The sequence below is a fragment of the Arvicanthis niloticus genome, chromosome 26, assembly GCF_011762505.2.
Source record: "Arvicanthis niloticus isolate mArvNil1 chromosome 26, mArvNil1.pat.X, whole genome shotgun sequence".
Classification (NCBI taxonomy): domain Eukaryota; kingdom Metazoa; phylum Chordata; class Mammalia; order Rodentia; family Muridae; genus Arvicanthis; species Arvicanthis niloticus.
Genome location: NC_133434.1, coordinates 34,779,989 through 34,796,134, shown reverse-complemented (window position 1 = coordinate 34,796,134; position 16,146 = coordinate 34,779,989). Strand labels below are relative to the sequence as shown.

The 16,146-nt window shown below is 48.6% G+C and overlaps 1 protein-coding gene across 3 annotated transcripts in view; it reads left to right on the top strand.

Annotated features, from left to right (window-relative positions):
* The first annotated feature begins 5,599 nt into the window (after window positions 1-5,599).
* Pstpip1 (proline-serine-threonine phosphatase interacting protein 1) overlaps window positions 5,600-16,146 on the top strand; it is a 43,150-nt gene continuing 32,603 nt past the window's right edge. Inside the window, exons 1-2 of one of the 3 annotated variants that reach the window (XM_076925705.1) lie at window positions 5,600-7,210; window positions 7,504-7,592. In XM_076925705.1, the coding sequence (XP_076781820.1) occupies window positions 7,590-7,592 (3 nt within the window). In that variant the 5' untranslated portion in view covers window positions 5,600-7,210; window positions 7,504-7,589. Of the gene's footprint in view, window positions 7,211-7,503; window positions 7,593-7,784; window positions 8,274-16,146 lie in introns of those variants that run through there. The other 2 variants (XM_076925703.1, XM_076925702.1) reach the window with 2 other exon arrangements.

The following is a 16,146-nucleotide window of genomic DNA, read 5'->3' as shown; positions in this document are numbered from 1 at the left end:
CATGGGGGAAGGACAGATCATGTGACTGTCATGCCAGGCTGGGCCCAGACCTCAAGGGAAGGAAGGACATTGACAAGGGACTGGAGGCCTGGAAGCCAGAGGGTCCTTCTATTTATTTATTTGTTTATTTATTTATTTATGGTTTTTCAACACAGGGTTTTCTCTGTGTAGCCCTGGATGTCCCGGAACTCTCTGTAAACCAAGCTGGCCTCAAAGTCACAGAGATCCGCCTGCCTCTGCTGCCCAAGTGCTGGGATTGAAGGCAAAGCTTGTGCCACCACCACCCATAGCCTCAGAGACTCTTCCTCCAGGACACTCTTTAACCCCAAAGGATAGAGTAGAACTTTGTGATACAGAAACGAATAGTCATCACCTTTATCGGTTGATCAAAATTAGCACCCCCAAGCAGGGATGAGTTCATACCACATGCCTCCTGATCTCTGCACGGAGAAGCACAGCTTCCTGGATGTGGTGTGCCACCGCACACCCACCGGCAGAACCTAATCACAAGGGAAAGACTACACATGAAGTCAAACTGAGGGACAGTTTACGAAATAACTGACCTGATACCTTCCAAAGTATCGCAGTCGTGAATGTCTAGGAAGCATGAGAAAACCAACACTAACGGAGACCAGAAGAAAAAGTAGCTTTAAAGACCATCATGCTGATGGGAGGGAATAGGGCTGCAGGTTAGACCTACTATGACATAGACTGGTGTTAGATTTCTCGTTTCCTTCCTCCTTCCTTTGTTCCCTGACCCCGCCCTCTCTCTAATTTTTATTTCTTTCTTTTTCTCACCTTTTTTTTTGTACTAGGGATTGAACCATTACATGGTAGTCCACTGTTCTGACAGTGAGCTATTTTAATCCCAGCTTGATAGTAAATTTCCAGATTTTTTTAATGTGGTTGTATAAGAAAATCCTCTTATCATTATAAAAACACACAATTGAAGAATTAAACGGTGAATAGGCAGTGTGTATCTAACTTAACAAAAAAATAACAACCCAGTATGATAGATTAAAAGTAAAAAAAAAAAAAATTTGATAAAGCAATAGGAGAATAAAAGCACTTAATAATTGTCTTAGTCTGATGTGAACAGACACCATGACCAAGGCAACTCTTATAAGAACAACATTTAACTGGGGATGGCTTACAGGTTCAGAAGTTCAGTCCATTATCATCAAGGCAGGAACATGGCAGCATTCAGACAAACATGGTACAGGAGGAGCTGAGAGTTCTACATCTTCATCTGAAGGCTGCTAGTGGAAGACTGACTTCCAGGCAGCTAGGATGAGGGTCTTAAAGCCCACACTAACAGTGACACACCTACTCCAGCAAGGCCACACCTCCTAGCAGTGCCACTCCCTGGGCCGAGCATACACAAACCATCACAATAATTTTGGGTAGACAGAAGAGGCCTTCTTGTATTTTTTCTCTGGGTTTAAAATTATATTTTATGTAACTAAAATTCAAATTCCAGGGCACCTGAAGCCTTCCTCTGGCCTTTGCAAACACTGCATGCAAATAGTGCACCGTCAGGCACATACACACACATGTAAATTAAAATAAACCAAAGCCTTAAGGAAAAGAAATGAATTCCAATGTAAAACATGGAAAAAAAAAAAAAAAGAACTCTGATAAGAACCTTGAAAAGGGTGCTTTGAGGGTGGACTTTGGAAGGAACTGGGAGGGTCAGAGAGAGACCAGCATTTTAGAAAGGTGACCTTTTCTGGGCCTGACAGAAACTATTTCTGCTCTGGCTTGTAGCTGCTTTCAGTACTGTGCTGTTTGGAAGTCACGGGAATGAAGCTCTTCTAGAACCTGCCTAACTGAGACCGGTGGTAATTAGCATTTCTGTGTCAAGGCACTTGAGGGCTGCTGCCTACTGGAAAGGGGCCTACCTTCATGTTATCAAACGCCAGTATGGGCACATTATACACTTTTTTGCCTAAGTTTTGGAGAAACCCTGCCAAACCCATGAAAGTTGACTCTGAGTCAGGTAAGGCGGGAGTTCTTTGGTTCAGTGTAGGGCTGGTCTCCCTCCCAAGCTCCAGCCCAATTGGGATGCCTGGGTCTGCCCATTCTGTCCTGGACACATGCTCTTCCTGTTGCCTGCCCCTATTTGATACTTAGCGATTCTGACTCAGTCAAGACTGAGGGCAAGATCTCCTGCTTCTCAATCTCGGGTTTCACTGACAGTTAGACAACCGGGGTTTGTCTTACTGTGAACTGGCTATTTTCTAACCAAATTAACATTGAATCAACGAGGAGAGAACTCTGAACAAGAGTATCAGAGCTCTTCAAGAAAGAACAGACTAGAACTGTTGTGCAGTATTAGAACAGACTAGATAGGGGAGTGGTGACAGCCAGTTAGCCTTCCTTCCCTGTCAGCAGCTCAGATCAGCTGATGTATCTCAATGCTGGGCCTCAGTTTCCTCATCTGTGAAATGGAACAGATGTAAAGAAAATGACTAGAGTTCTGGCCTGGGGCTAACTGTCTGAAACCTAACATCAGTAGATCTAGGCTGGGACATGGTCTTGTCTCCTGATGTCTCACTATTGATAACCCCAAGTGATCTCTACCCTCCCACCAGAGAGCTGGGGGCAGGAGAGTCTTGGGATTCATGTTCTTCTCTCCTGTCTACCTTCTAGGTTCTGTCCCATTACCTTGACAGCTGCCAATGGGCCACTTTGCATGCCTCTGGTGGTTTTCATGAACCCTAATGACTGACAGTGCTTGGAAGTCAGCCATACTCTCGGCATCTGCAAGCGAGTGCGTCTAGAGACTCAGAAGGGCTGTGGGCTTTACTTTTGCCCTGGTGTCCCTAAGGCAAACTGAAACCCAGTGTTGATATCGCAGTCTGAGGGCCAACGGTCACATCCTCAGCCTCACTGAAGACCCTGGGACAGCAGCTCCATCTAAGCCCCCACCCCCGCAGCAAGAGCCTTGGCCTCCTCACTGGCCTCTCACCCGGGACACCCTTATTCCTTATTTCTCTGTTCCTGCCTAGGCCTGGTTCCTTGACACCCGCTCACAACGAGGATGAAAGACCACATTGGACAAAGTGACTCCTACAAGCTGACTGACCGTTTTGTTTTGTTTTGTTTTGTTTTGTTTTGTTTTGTTTTGTTTTTCGAGACAGGGTTTCTCTGTGTAGCCCTGGCTGTCCTATAACTCGCTCTGTAGACCAGGCTGGCCTCGAACTCAGAAATCCGCCTGCCTCTGCCTCCCAAGTGCTGGGATTAAAGGCATGCACCACCACTGCCTGGCTCCTGACTGACTTTTCTAAGCCTCCATTTTCTTCTCTGTGGAGTATGATGAAGGAGGCCTCACGGAGTATGTGGCATGCTGAACTCCAGGCCTGATGCAAGAGAGCGCAGTGAGCCATCCTGCTGAACTGTCTCACCTGGTCTTGTTAGTTAGGTCCCTGCTCTCAGTCTGTAGGCCTCTGGCTTACTTCTCAGCATTCTGCTGTCTAAAATAAGCATCATTTCTACTGTTCATGTTCCTAGACAGGAAGGCTCCATTTATTTCACTGGGTACACTGGAATGGTTCTTCTTTCATGCTGGAGCAGGGCAGAGGGTGCCCCAGAACATAGAACATGGACCTTGGGCCACCTAGGATACCATGGGCATCTCCCCTGGGAGCAGAGAACCACCTTGGTCAGATACTGGAATATCCTAGAACAGCCATAGGCAGCATACCCATCTGAGGATCAAACAGCCTATCAGGAATACCCTGCTGCGCACAGCCTACTGGTACTTGAGGGTTGCTTCACCAGGACAGACGCTGCCCTCCCTCCCTCCAAGAGGTGCATTGTCAAGGCAGCATAAACACCAAAAGGGATCAAATGAATGCCATTACCAAATTAAATTAGATCAGGGAGTTTTCAGAGCCTCCTTCTCTCCAATCCCCTCCTCTCTTCAAGGTTCTAAGCTCTTGCCTCAGACTTTCCCTCTAGCCCGGCTTCAGTTTCACCAGTGAGGGCTGTCTCCATGACAATGTCCCCTCCTCCAACCTCTTAGTTCCTTCACACTGATGTAAGTCAATGTTAGTCCTGCCCGCATTCTGTCTATCCGGTCCATCTCTTGGCTTTCCTGAGGAGACGACAGTTGAGGAGAAGTAGGTATCCCTGCCAAGGTTGAGGTTAGGGTGAGGCAGGAAGAACTTTCCAAGCAGAGGAGAGAGGTTGGAAAGAGGACCTGAAATAGGAGAGAATGAGGGAGGCAAGATGACAAAATCGAAGTCCAGTGGGAGTCAGCTGAGCTAAGTCATGCAGGGTCTGTAGGCTGTGTAATGACGATGGCCATTGACCTGAGAACACAGAAAAGTAATAGCCAGAAGGTGGCTAGATCAGAGGCTGGAGGCGTTGCTCTGCTACATGGAGAACAGTCAGCAGTGAGCAGGGATAGCTTAGTGAATAAACAGTTACAGCTGCATAGAGCCCTGATACTCAGAGATGAGCTTGTCTGGGCTCTGATGCTCCGATATTGCTGTCTTGAAATTCCAAAACACATGATATTATTGTTGGGCATGGTGATGCATACATACCTTTAATCCCACATTTGGGAGGCAGAAGCAGGTGGATGTCTGTGAGTTCAAGGCCAGCCTGGTCTACAAATCAGGTTCCAGAAAAGCCAAGGTTAATATAGAAAGAAGCCTTGTCTTGAATATATCTTTGTATATATGTTTTTAGATGAATTAATCATGTATAGGTATGCGTTTGTATCTGTGTGTCTGTGCATGTGTGTGTTTGTGTGTGTGTGTATTCGTGTTATATGAGAGTTCTATGTCAGAGGGTGTTTTATGATAGAAGGTTCTCTCATTCTACAGTTGGGTCCTGGGGATTGAACTCAGGTTATCTGGCTTGGTGACACACATCTTTATTAGCTGAACAATCTTGCTGATCTTTGTGTGATTCAAGAGCAATCTCATATGCCAGTGACACTTCGTGTGTGATGGCCTCTCACTGCTTCCCTTGGGCTGCCCTTCTCTTCCTGCTCCTGCCTTGGTCTTTTCTGCCTGGAGCAGAGATCCAGCTGCAGGTTTCTGGAAGAAGTCAGGGTTAGGACCATGCCCAATAGCATCTTAGGATGGGACATGGCAGCTGGCCCTGGCTCAGATTGACAACAAATGACATACTCAATAGATATACTTCTGTTCCGTGTACCTAGTACATCCTGACCAGTTTGCGACACCCTTGGGGATTGCCTGTCAGTCACGGGCTGGGAGTCTGATCCTGATAAATGGAGATGCCTGGCATCTGGCTCAACTTCCTTGTCCCCAGCAGAACACAGGCCAATCTGGTACGTGGCAGAAAAACCCAGAACTTAATAGATTTAGGAACTTGTACCACAAATATCCATTTCCAAGGGGGTGTACTGTAAACAGTATGTAAAAACACCCGTAGGTATAAGAATCCCCAAATGTCTACCATTGGCAATGTTTCTGTTGCTTACACGGTTTAAAGGCATAGACAAAATGGCTTTAAGATCCCAATCCTGCCAGGTGGCTGGCTGTGGTGACCAAGGCTGTAACAACTGATTGTGCAATTTATGTTCAGTCCTTGGACCTATGACCTCTTGAATTCTTTAAAGATATATGTTCAAAATACTATGTCAAACAGTCTGGCCTGGCCTGGGTGGGGTTCTCCCTCATAGCATGGCCTGGGGCACAGTTACCTAGACACCAAGGCAAATTCTGTTCTGAGGCAGCAGAAACAGTGGTTAAAGAGCTGTGAGTTTTCAGGCACAGATTTCCCTCCCTAAGGACTGGGTTTGGGGTGAGCGATGGCCGGGAGGGAGGGAAGCTTGCTCACACACAGTTCCAGCTTCTGAGGCTTTCTGAGCATCTACATCCAATCTTTCCTTCCCTCTGTCTCCTCTTCACTCCACAGCTTCCCTCAGCCTCCATGGTAGCGCCATCCAAGCCTCTAACCGTCCTTGCAACCGCCCGTCCCCCCTCCTTATTTCCCGCCTTCCCATCACAACACTGTCTTCTGGTTCCACCCCGATAAGAAGAGATCTTTGTAGAACTTGCCTGTAATTCCATTAGGGTAGGAACCAGATCTGCCTCCCCTTCTGGCCCACCTGTCCCAGCAGGATCTGACAGGAGATGGTCACCAGCATTCTTTGTGACTCTAAGCTGAGGAGAGGGTCTCATGGTCACTGTAATTTTCTCCAGCATCTATCAGAGCCCCAGGGGGTCTGCTGTCATGGTGACGATGCTGTCAAAGATCTACTCTTAGCCAGTGAGACACCAGGGGAGATCTCCCAGTAGGCTGAGGAACAGGACTTTGGAGAAGACAGCCTGGGTTTTCTCTTTCTTTATTTGATGTTGCTGCATCTGGAGGTTTAGACTCTAGAGAGAAGGGCTGGACTGACCCAACAGACTGGTGAGAAGATACCTGGAGAAGCTAGTAAGGAGCCCAGCTTGGGCTTTTCCTGCCAGTTAAAACAAGGCTCCTGGTAACAGAGGACTCTGGTCTGCTTTCTGAATTCAAAGTCTCTCCCCATTTTACAGATGGAGATGTTGAGCTGGCCAATCTATAACAACAAAAGTAGACTCAGCACAGTAGGGCCTATGGGGTCAGGGTGACTACACCACATGCTGTCTGTACCTGCAAGTAAGAGAAAAACCTGGGTATCTTGATGCTAAATCTGCTTATACGGGGCTGGAGTGGTGGCTTGGTAGTTAAGAGTGATTGGTGTTCTTCTGAAGGTTTGGAGTTTGATTCCCAGCACCTACATCAGGCAGCTCCAGAGGATCTGATGCCCTCTTCTAGCCTCTACAACCATCTGTACACACCTAGCACACACACACATGTACACACAAGTAAAAATTAGAAACGAGTCTCTTTTTAAAACATGCTCATGAGGTCAAGCCCCAGGATTCTAGAGAGAAGGGCTTCCAGCACCAGGCCTGCTGTGTTTCATTCTTGGGGGTTGTTTAAGGAAGTCTGGGTGTGCCTCTCTCTAAGCCCTGGCACGTGTAACCCACACTTGGAAGCTCAGATGTCTGATCAACCCAGTCGGTCCTAAGGTAAGCCTTGGTGAGGGTGGTGATTTGTGGACAATCCCTGACTCATTCTTTTCACCAGCCCACCCCTGTTTCAGAACTCCCAGGAGCCTCTTCTGCTGAGTGGGCAAACCCTGTCTCTGGATAATGCTCCCCAGGACCTGCCTGCCCTACGAAGAGAAACTCCAGAGGTATCCTTGTTACGAAACACTTTCTCAAAGACTGGAGGTGGCAGATGGGGAGGTCTGAGGCTCTGAGTTAGGTCAATCAAGGTCCTTCCGCTAGTGAAGGAAGTCCAAATTACAGAGTCCCAATTAAACAAAAGCCGAAACTGAGTCTCCAGACTCCTGTCTCCCTCCGTCTATCACAGTTATGAATTGAAGATGGAAGGGGTGGAGATTTGCACAGGGACCAGGACCCACGCCTCATCAGGCTGAGGTCCCTTAGCTGGTTACCTGCTCACCCCACCTCTCTGTTCTCATAGCCCCTGGACCACAGCTGAGTCTGCCCCATGCTGTGAGCAGCTAGTCCATGCCTAGTCTTGGGCATGGACTGCCAAGGTTGGAATGAATGGTGAGTATCCTTAAGCTGGTGAAACCCCAAGACCCTAACCTCTTGGGGCCTGCGAGGGTGAGTTAACAGCCATTGGATCCCTAACTCGATGGTTCTAAAGCTAAACCGGGCTAAGACTTGAGCAGGCAGCAGGGTGGCAGGTGGAAGGCGGAGCTGTGCAGCGGCTCAACTTCCTGTGGGTTAGAGCCCTGCGCCTGCCCTGGGGGAGGTTGCACAAATCTTCCTGTGCAGGCCCCAGGCTGCCTGCCTGCCTGCCTGGCCTGTGCACATCCTGCCTCTTTCCCAGCCTTTGCCTGCCACCTGGGCTGCCTGCCCTGGGCCTCAGCCTGCAGCCTCCTCCATCACTGGGGCTGGCGAGAGCCTAGGCTGGAAATCGTGGCCCACCCTCCCATCACTGGGCAGGGCTCCTTCCTCATTTCGCTGCTGATTCTGGCCCCAAACAAAACAGGTTGAGCCTTTTTCCTCCCTCCGGCAGTGGCCCCTGGCTTGTGGCTGCCTTCTGAGCGTTTCAGACGGCGCCGGCTGGAAGTGGGAGGGAGGGCCTGGGCTAGCTGGCTAGGACTGGGACGCGCTCCTGGCTCCTGGCCCATGTTCAGCCCTGCTTGAAGCAGGAGTGCTAGCATTTGACACAACAGACACCGGAGAATGACGGCCCAGCTGCAGTTCCGAGATGCCTTCTGGGTGAGTGGAGTCGACTGGGGGCGGTGAGCTTGTGGAACAGGTCTAGCCAGGCAGGAATCACCTTGGAGACTGACAAAAGGGTATAGTTTTCCCATAAAAATTGTCCCTTGACTTTGGTCCTAATTATCATGGAGATGGCCTGGGCCACAGTCTCTACTGATACCAAAGGCAAAAGAGGGTCCGTGGCAGAGATAATGAATTTCTCTCACAGACATCACCCCCACAGCCAGCAGACGGACAGCCTCTGTACTCACAGGCTGATTCTCTGGGACATGCTGTCCAGCGGCAGAGCTCGCCAGGCCAGCCTAATGGAGGATACACAGGGAGGAGTGTGACAAGGGAGAAGTCAGCAGCCCAGGCCCCAGGCCAACTTTGATTTGGTTTGGGTCTCAGCTTTGTAAGGGCTGGATCGGTTGCCGTTTCTTTCTGGGCCTCAGTTTCTACATCTGTATAATGGAGCTAAGTAAAAATATTTGACACCTGAAGGTGATCCAATGCAGTCAAGCCCGGGTGCCTTGCCAGCGTTAACTCTCTTTCTCTCACCCAGCCTCTGACCTCTGCATACCTCAGGTTCTTGAAAAAGGCAGCTGGGCTAGGCAGCTTCCTGCTTGCCGTTTCAAATTCAGCGCAGGTGTAAATCAAATCTTTTTGCCCGTGAAGTAAGGGAGCCTGGCCAGCGCGGGCACTAGAGGCTACAGTGTTTGCCCAGCTCGATTATTTTTCTGCTTTTCCTTCAGCTTCCCCTTGACTCCCCCAGCCCTGATTGTCCCTTGTGGCTCTTGGAGACAAGTTGAGAGCTTATGATTAAAGCTGAGGACGTGTTTCTCCTGGGGATAACACTCCAACACCACAGGGGACTCTCAGGACCTCTTACTCACGTCTTTCTGTCCCAGCAGAACCGGGATCCTCTCCTAGGGCCAAAGCCGGGAGGATGAAGGTTTGTAAGCCACCCTTCCTTCCTTTCTGGCCAGCTTTGCTTGGGTTCTATGCTAGAGTATGAGTGGCCTTCCTCCCCTGAAACTAACTTCACAGAGGACAGAGGAGGTGCCCTGGAGAGGGCACCTTGTGCTTGTCTGGGCCTCAGTTTTCCCATTTTTACAAAGAAGAGCATAGGACTGGTCCAGAGCAGCCGATGAAGGCAGCGTGGCTGTTCACCAGGGTGCTCACTGCTCAAGGTGACAGCCAGAATCCAGTCACTGCTCTAACTTAGAGCCCTGCAACCCAGGAAGGCCAGAGACCCTGACCCATTTTATCCCTTGTATCTCTATCCCAATCCCAAACATCTGGGCTCAACTTCCCCCAGATCAAAGCCAAGAAAAGCAGCAGCCCAGTGGCAGGGGCCAGGCAGAAGGATAACATATAAGACATCAGGGCGTGGTGGCAGCAGCAGGACCCAGCTTTCCCGGGCTGCTTCCTGGGTGGTGTCACACCGTGCTCTGTTCTTGCTAGACCTCTGGGCTGCTACAGGTGTCATGGACTTCTCATTACAGCTAGTTCCCTAGGCCTTGGCTAGGAGATACTTCCCAGGGAAGCCAGAGCAGAGACAAGGAGGAAAGTGGACAGTGGGGACCTTTCACACTGCTCTTCAATCCTGCAGTGTGGCAGGACACTCTTTGAAAATAGTTTTTAGGCCTAGAGTGGTGGCAAATGCCTGCAATCTCAGCTCAGGCAGAGAGAAGAAAGTCAAAGTAAGTGAAATAAAGCAAGCCTGGTCTGCATGGTTAAGAGCTTGTCTCATAAGACAGGGAGAGACTGAGGCAGTGGGTGTAGTTAGGGAGAAAGAAACAGGAAGGGAGGGAGGGAGGAAGGAAGGAAGGAAGGAAGGAAGGAAGGAAGGAAGGAAGGAAGGAAGGGAGGTAAAGGAAAGGATATCCAGTCATTTTTTAAAATGAAATTTTATTTATTTTTATTTTATGTGTTTGGGTAGTTTGCCTGCATGTGTGTCTGTGCACCATGTGCCTGCAATGCCTGTAGTGGCCAAAAGAGGGCGTCATATCCTCTAGAACTCTAGGTATAGGTGATGGTGAGCCACACCACCTTATGGGAGGAATTAAACCCAGGTCCTCTGAAAGAGCGGCTAATGTTCTTAACTGTTAAGCCGCCTCTCTAGCCCCAACATCTAGTTTTTAAGTAGTAGAAGGAAACCTCTGAGCTGGATAGAACATATGTAGTCTCAGAACACATCATTTATCTGGCAACTTTGTCCATCCTGAACCCAGGTGGGAACCAGCCGTATTTCTAACATTAGCTCATAAGGAGGTAAGAAAAGGTGTCCTGGGAATTAAAGACATCATTACTAAAAGCTATCACCAGAGTTCATTCATCTATTTATTGGAGATACCCGAAAGCCGAGTGTGTGTGTGTGTGTGTGTGTGTGTGTGTGCGTGTGTGTGTAAGTATGGATGTCTGCCATGCTGTGTATAGATCAGAGGGTGTCCTCTGCTGTTAGACGCCCTTTCACCTGTTTTGAGACAGGGTCTCCGGTTTGCTCTGTGTGTACTTGGCTATCTATCTGGTGCTTGAGCTTCCAGGAATTCTCCTGTCTCTCACTCCAGTCTTGCTTTAGGCATTCTGGGAATATAGACATGAGCTGTCCTGATTTTACGAGGGTTCTTGGATCCAGACTTCAGTCTTTATAATCACGTGCAAAGTGCTTTACCCACTAGCTGTCTCCTCAGCCCCGCCCCACGATTTTAACAGGCCTCACAAAGTTTATTGACCCACAATGTGAACAAGTAGCATAGGGGACCATCCTCCCAGCCAAACTGCCACCATCTATAAGTTCAGCTCGGGCTGTTTGCCAATGATCGTCTCTGCTGGGCTTGCCGCTATTGGTTCTCTCTTGGAAGGAAGGGCTGAGAGAGTAATAACTGCCCTCTCACCTGAGTATCCAGCTGCTCTCCCTCCCAGTTGTCTGCAATTTTGCCCTGATTGCACGTGGCCTTGCCTCAGGTTCTAGGGGAAGGGCTAGGTAAGAGGTTTCTTCTGTGAAACTCTGGGGGAGAATAGCATCCGTGCCGAGGATAGACCTTCTATGGGCTGCTTTAAGGTCATCCGCGATCCTTCCCATAACCCTTCACTCATTGCTCAGTAAATAAACACATTGGTTCCCCACCGTGGACTTCAGTGGACTCATACACAGTGGAACCATGGGAGTAGAGGGTCGACGTTTATGGCCCCATCTAGGGAAGGAATTTTAGCAACAAGTGTGTCCATGGAGTCCTGTAGATACAGCCATTCATAGGGGCCTGCCTGGGCCTATAGTTGGTGACAGATCAACATTGGTGGACCTGAGCTACCAGACGCATCCTCACCTGATAGCAAAGGAGACAAAGAAATTACAGAAAACAGATGTGATGGGCTGGGCATGATGGTACACACCTTTAATCCAGTAAAGATGAAGGCAGGAGAATAGGAAGTTTAGGACAGCCTGAGCTACAAAGGAAGCTGTAGAATAGCCAGAGATATACAGCAATGCCCTATGTCCCAGCAAGAGTAGATAAAACGACTTAGAAGTTGTGGGACATTTAGCGTGGGGTAGTTGTAGTCCTGTCCCTCGTTAGTCTTGTGTTAAAGTCTGTCTGGACAGCTACATGGTGGATGGCCTGATTCTGGCTGTGCAGAGCATTTCTGAGGCTGGCTGCCATGAGAGTGAGTTTGGTGGCTGGCCATAGTGGAAAGGAAGGGAGAGTTTGTTTCTGTTACACATAGACTGATGAGGAGCGTTGTAGATTTGCTGATAATTTGTGGCTAAGCCTCATAGCAGGACCTACCAGGTGAGAGCACTTTGAGGCTGAGACTAGCAGGCTTCCCCCACTGAGAGGGCTTGATACCTTAGAGAACCCGCTCAGCACTGGCTCACAAGGTATGGGAAAGCCCAGGCCACTGCAGCTCCAGAGGCCAGTGACCACAAATGGCCCATGGCCCGTTTGTCTTCTTGACCTCATTTCCCCTTGTTTTTATTTTCTGTGTTCTACGTGTGTGTGTGTGTGACATTTACATTTTAATTTTTAGGAGGACACACTCACCATGGCATGCCAGTGTAGGTCAAAGGACATCTTGCAGGAGTCATTTCTCTTCCTTCCACCATGGAGAATCCTAGGGAGCAAACTCGGGTCACCAGGCTTGGCAGCAGGCACCCTTACCCATTGAACCATCCTACCAGCCCCTACAGGATTTTCTAGTGGAATTCTGTGCTAGATGATCTACAATGGACCCTTGAGTTTTATTCCCACACCTAGCTAAATAAGACTCTCTTGCCTTCGAGGATATCACAGTTCAGAGAGCTCAAGGGACCCAAATGACTGTGCTACCTTCCCACCTTGGTCTCTGCTGGCTGGGCCTTGTACAGCCAATGCTTTGCAAAGAAATTCTTTAGTATTGTTTTAAGAGGGAAAATTATTTCTGGGTCAGATTTTCATGAAATCCATCAGATCTCTTTGGGGATAGTTGAAAGAAAAAAAATAAGTATTGGACGAGGTTGTGGCCTATACGCTGGCATGGACATTCACCTCTTGCTTGGGAACTAAGGGACATGGCTGAGTTTCTCCCTCCAGTACACGGTCATATCTCACCCTTCAAGGCTGGGCCTGCCCCTTTCCCATGTGTCCCCTTAGCTGCTGGTGCCTCTTCCCCTTCCCAGTCCCGAGACTCTGAGTTTCCCCATTTAGACTGAGGGAAGAAATCTAAAGGGAGCCTCACACCAGAATGTCCTAAAGCCACTTGTCCTCTCTTGTAGACCCTGTCTACTGTAGTGCCAGGATAGCCTGCCACTTGTCATGCTGTTGAAAGTCTGTCTTGGGCCGTTAGAGCTATGAATATGTCTTCTTAAAGAAAAAAAAAATATTAATAGAAAACCCAAAAAGGAAAGTGGAAAAATGGAGAAAAGAATTAGAGAAGAGTTCCTTTACATCACAAAACATAATATTTTGCTATCTATCGTTTACATAGGTACACATACTATGTGCACAATTTTGTATTCTCTCTTTTTATGTTTCTACTATTTAAATTTTTATTTTAAGTCGTGGCAAAATACAGATATCATAAAATACATCATCTGGATACTTGCCACTTGATACTTGATATATTCAGTTGAATTTGTCCTTCGATATTTGTATAAAACTACTGAGACAAAAAACTCAAGACGTTGCATTACTTAACAGGAAGTTGTTCTAATATCCCAGGAACGGGAACTGCAAAGCATTGTTTCCAAACCTACTGCAGTTGGCCAAATATGAACCAAGTATATCACTATTTACTCACTTCAGAGTCTGACATTTTCTTCATGATGATGTTCTTGGGAGAATGAGGCAGGAGGATTGTGAGTTTGATTACTATGGGCTACATAAGGAGTCTGAGTCCAGTTTGGACTGCACAGTGAGACCTGCCTCAAAATGCCCGAACTGAGAGGACACGAAGCAAAAGTTGTGATCATTGCAGCTGATCTGAAGCATGCAGGAGCCAATGGCAGGCTGAATGCTGTCACATACAGCCCAGGGACAACAGGGACTGGTGGAGCCAGGCTGAACTATACATGGTAGAGCTGACAGCAAAACCTGGGCCTTCTGGTTGTCAACAAACTACCACTAGCTGGCTGATGGGTGGTAGCCATGGAACCAAAAGGCTACACTTCTCTGTAGGGATTTGACTGACAGGGCAGGGATAAACTCTTCAACTGACCCTATGTATTTATCACTTTAACTCTCCTTTTCCTGTCTTAACCATTTTTAAGTTGTGCAGTTCAGTTGCATCTGAAAGAAACCTCTACTTTAAGGTTGAAGTGAATCGGGTCAGGTCCTCGGTGTTGGTGTGAACAGTGACTTGAAGATATCTAAAAGTCCTCTGGCTACTGTAGGAGCCTTTTTACAGCTGCAGGGATAGACGTGGAAGGGTCTGAACCTGTGGGGGACAAACCAGAGCCAACACAGCTTTGAGGAAGGACTTGGAACAGGGTAGGACTTCATTACTTAGGGTCAAGGGGCTAATGGCTCCTGTGGGCCAATGGTTAGGAAGCAACAGGAGCTTGTTGAGAATGCAGGAGGTGAACCAGGAGGCTCTGGGTGTCTTGGCCTTGACTGCCACCAGGCACCTTCCACATCTCCCTCCCTGCGACATGAGAGGGATGGGGATGAATGCTCTGAGCAGGTCTGTACGGTGTGTGGTAAGTTGGAGATCTGCAGACACCAGCATAGGCCGGTTTTCACAAGAAGAGTCTCTGGAATGCTACACGGGATGAATCAAAGAGGCTAGCGGTTGGCAGGGTAAGAGGAAAGACACTGGTGAGGGAGAAGGCCAGGTGGCCCTGGGCAGCTCATCATATAAGCACATATAAGCATAATCATACCATTGAGTTCTGAACCATGTCAGCTTAACACTCAAGGCATTAAACAAATCAAAATTTAAAAAGAGAACATCTGTTTCAAGATCCACGAAGATTTTTCTTAGTCTCAGCTGCTTAAGACACCCCCAGAAGAACATAGCAGCACTTCTTTGTGTTAGCATTAGGATGGCCACCCCATAGGTGTCCCCAGTTATAGCCTGTGAGGAGATAGCCAGTGGCTCTGGGGCACAGGCAGCTCAATGTCCTCTGCTCTTGGATTCCAAGAGCAGAGTGGTTGGATTGTAATCTTCGTGGGATGGCCTGCTCAACCCCCACCTGGGTTGGCACTGGTTTCTGTGGGTTCAGGAGAAGTGGACTTTATTCCAATGGAATAGGGGGTGTATTTACTCTTCAAAATTAAATATAGATTACATACATCATTTAAAAAAGAACGCAGAGGCCAGCCTGGTCTACAGAGTGAGTTCCAGGACAGCCAGGGCTATACAGAGAAACCCTGTCTCGAAAAACAACAACAAAAAGAACGCTTTTAAACAAAACCAAGTAATTCTGCTTTCAAGGTCAGAAGGTATTTTTAGGCTAAGTTTGTGGTTTGATAGCATTACCCCTTCCACAGGCTGAGCACTAGAGCGACCAGAGACTGAAATCTTGGCACCTATGTCTATTCACCTGGCATGGCGTGTTAGGAGATTGCAGAGATTTGTGATTGTGACTGTGCTGCCTCGCCCCTCCCCTCCCCTCCCCTCCCCTCCCCTCCCCTCCCCTCCCCTCCCCTCCCCTCCCCTCCCCTCCCCTCTTCTCCTCTCCTCTCCTTTTTAACTTATAGAGATCCACCTGCCTCTGCTTCACCACTCAGTGGCTGTGCTTGGCTGGTTTTGCAATGGCTGCCTGTCACTCAAGGATATACTGGCTGCAGGATCCACCCTCTGTAGAAACTGTGAGATTCTTCATGGCCCACTTTGCACTTTAGGCTCCATCAAAGCAAACATTTCTCAGGCTCTCTGGCATCTGCATAGAGCAGCCCCTGGGGTGGGGGAGGGTGGGGTGGGGGGAATCTGGGAGCTAGGCGAGGGCAGAGCAGAGGTGTGGAAAGGGGACCCGGCACAGTTGATGTTGTGCAAAGCCCTGTAGGAAGGGAAGCCCGGGCTGGATTGTGAAAGGCTTCTATCCCTACGGGTGGTATGTACACTTCCTTCTGCCTTTTCTGACCCTTTCTTGCCGTGGCTGTACAGCTGGACTACCCTCCACCTCACCCCAGCTGGCTGACGTCACAAAGCATTGGAGGGAAGTGCTTGCTGAAATGGCAAAGTGGGGAAGCCTAAAATGCCTTGACTGAGCTACCTACACTGGGGCTACCCTCGGTGATGGCTTTGAAGGCCACTCCCTCACAGGCCCATTTCTTGACGGCCCGCCTAGTTTCACCCTCACTTTCTGCGTGAGCTTGGAGGCAGTAGTTTCCCTTTCTGAGCCCTGCTTTGCTTATCTATTTTGGAGCCATGAGTCACCAGCACCTACAAACTGACTTGGAGGAAGTTT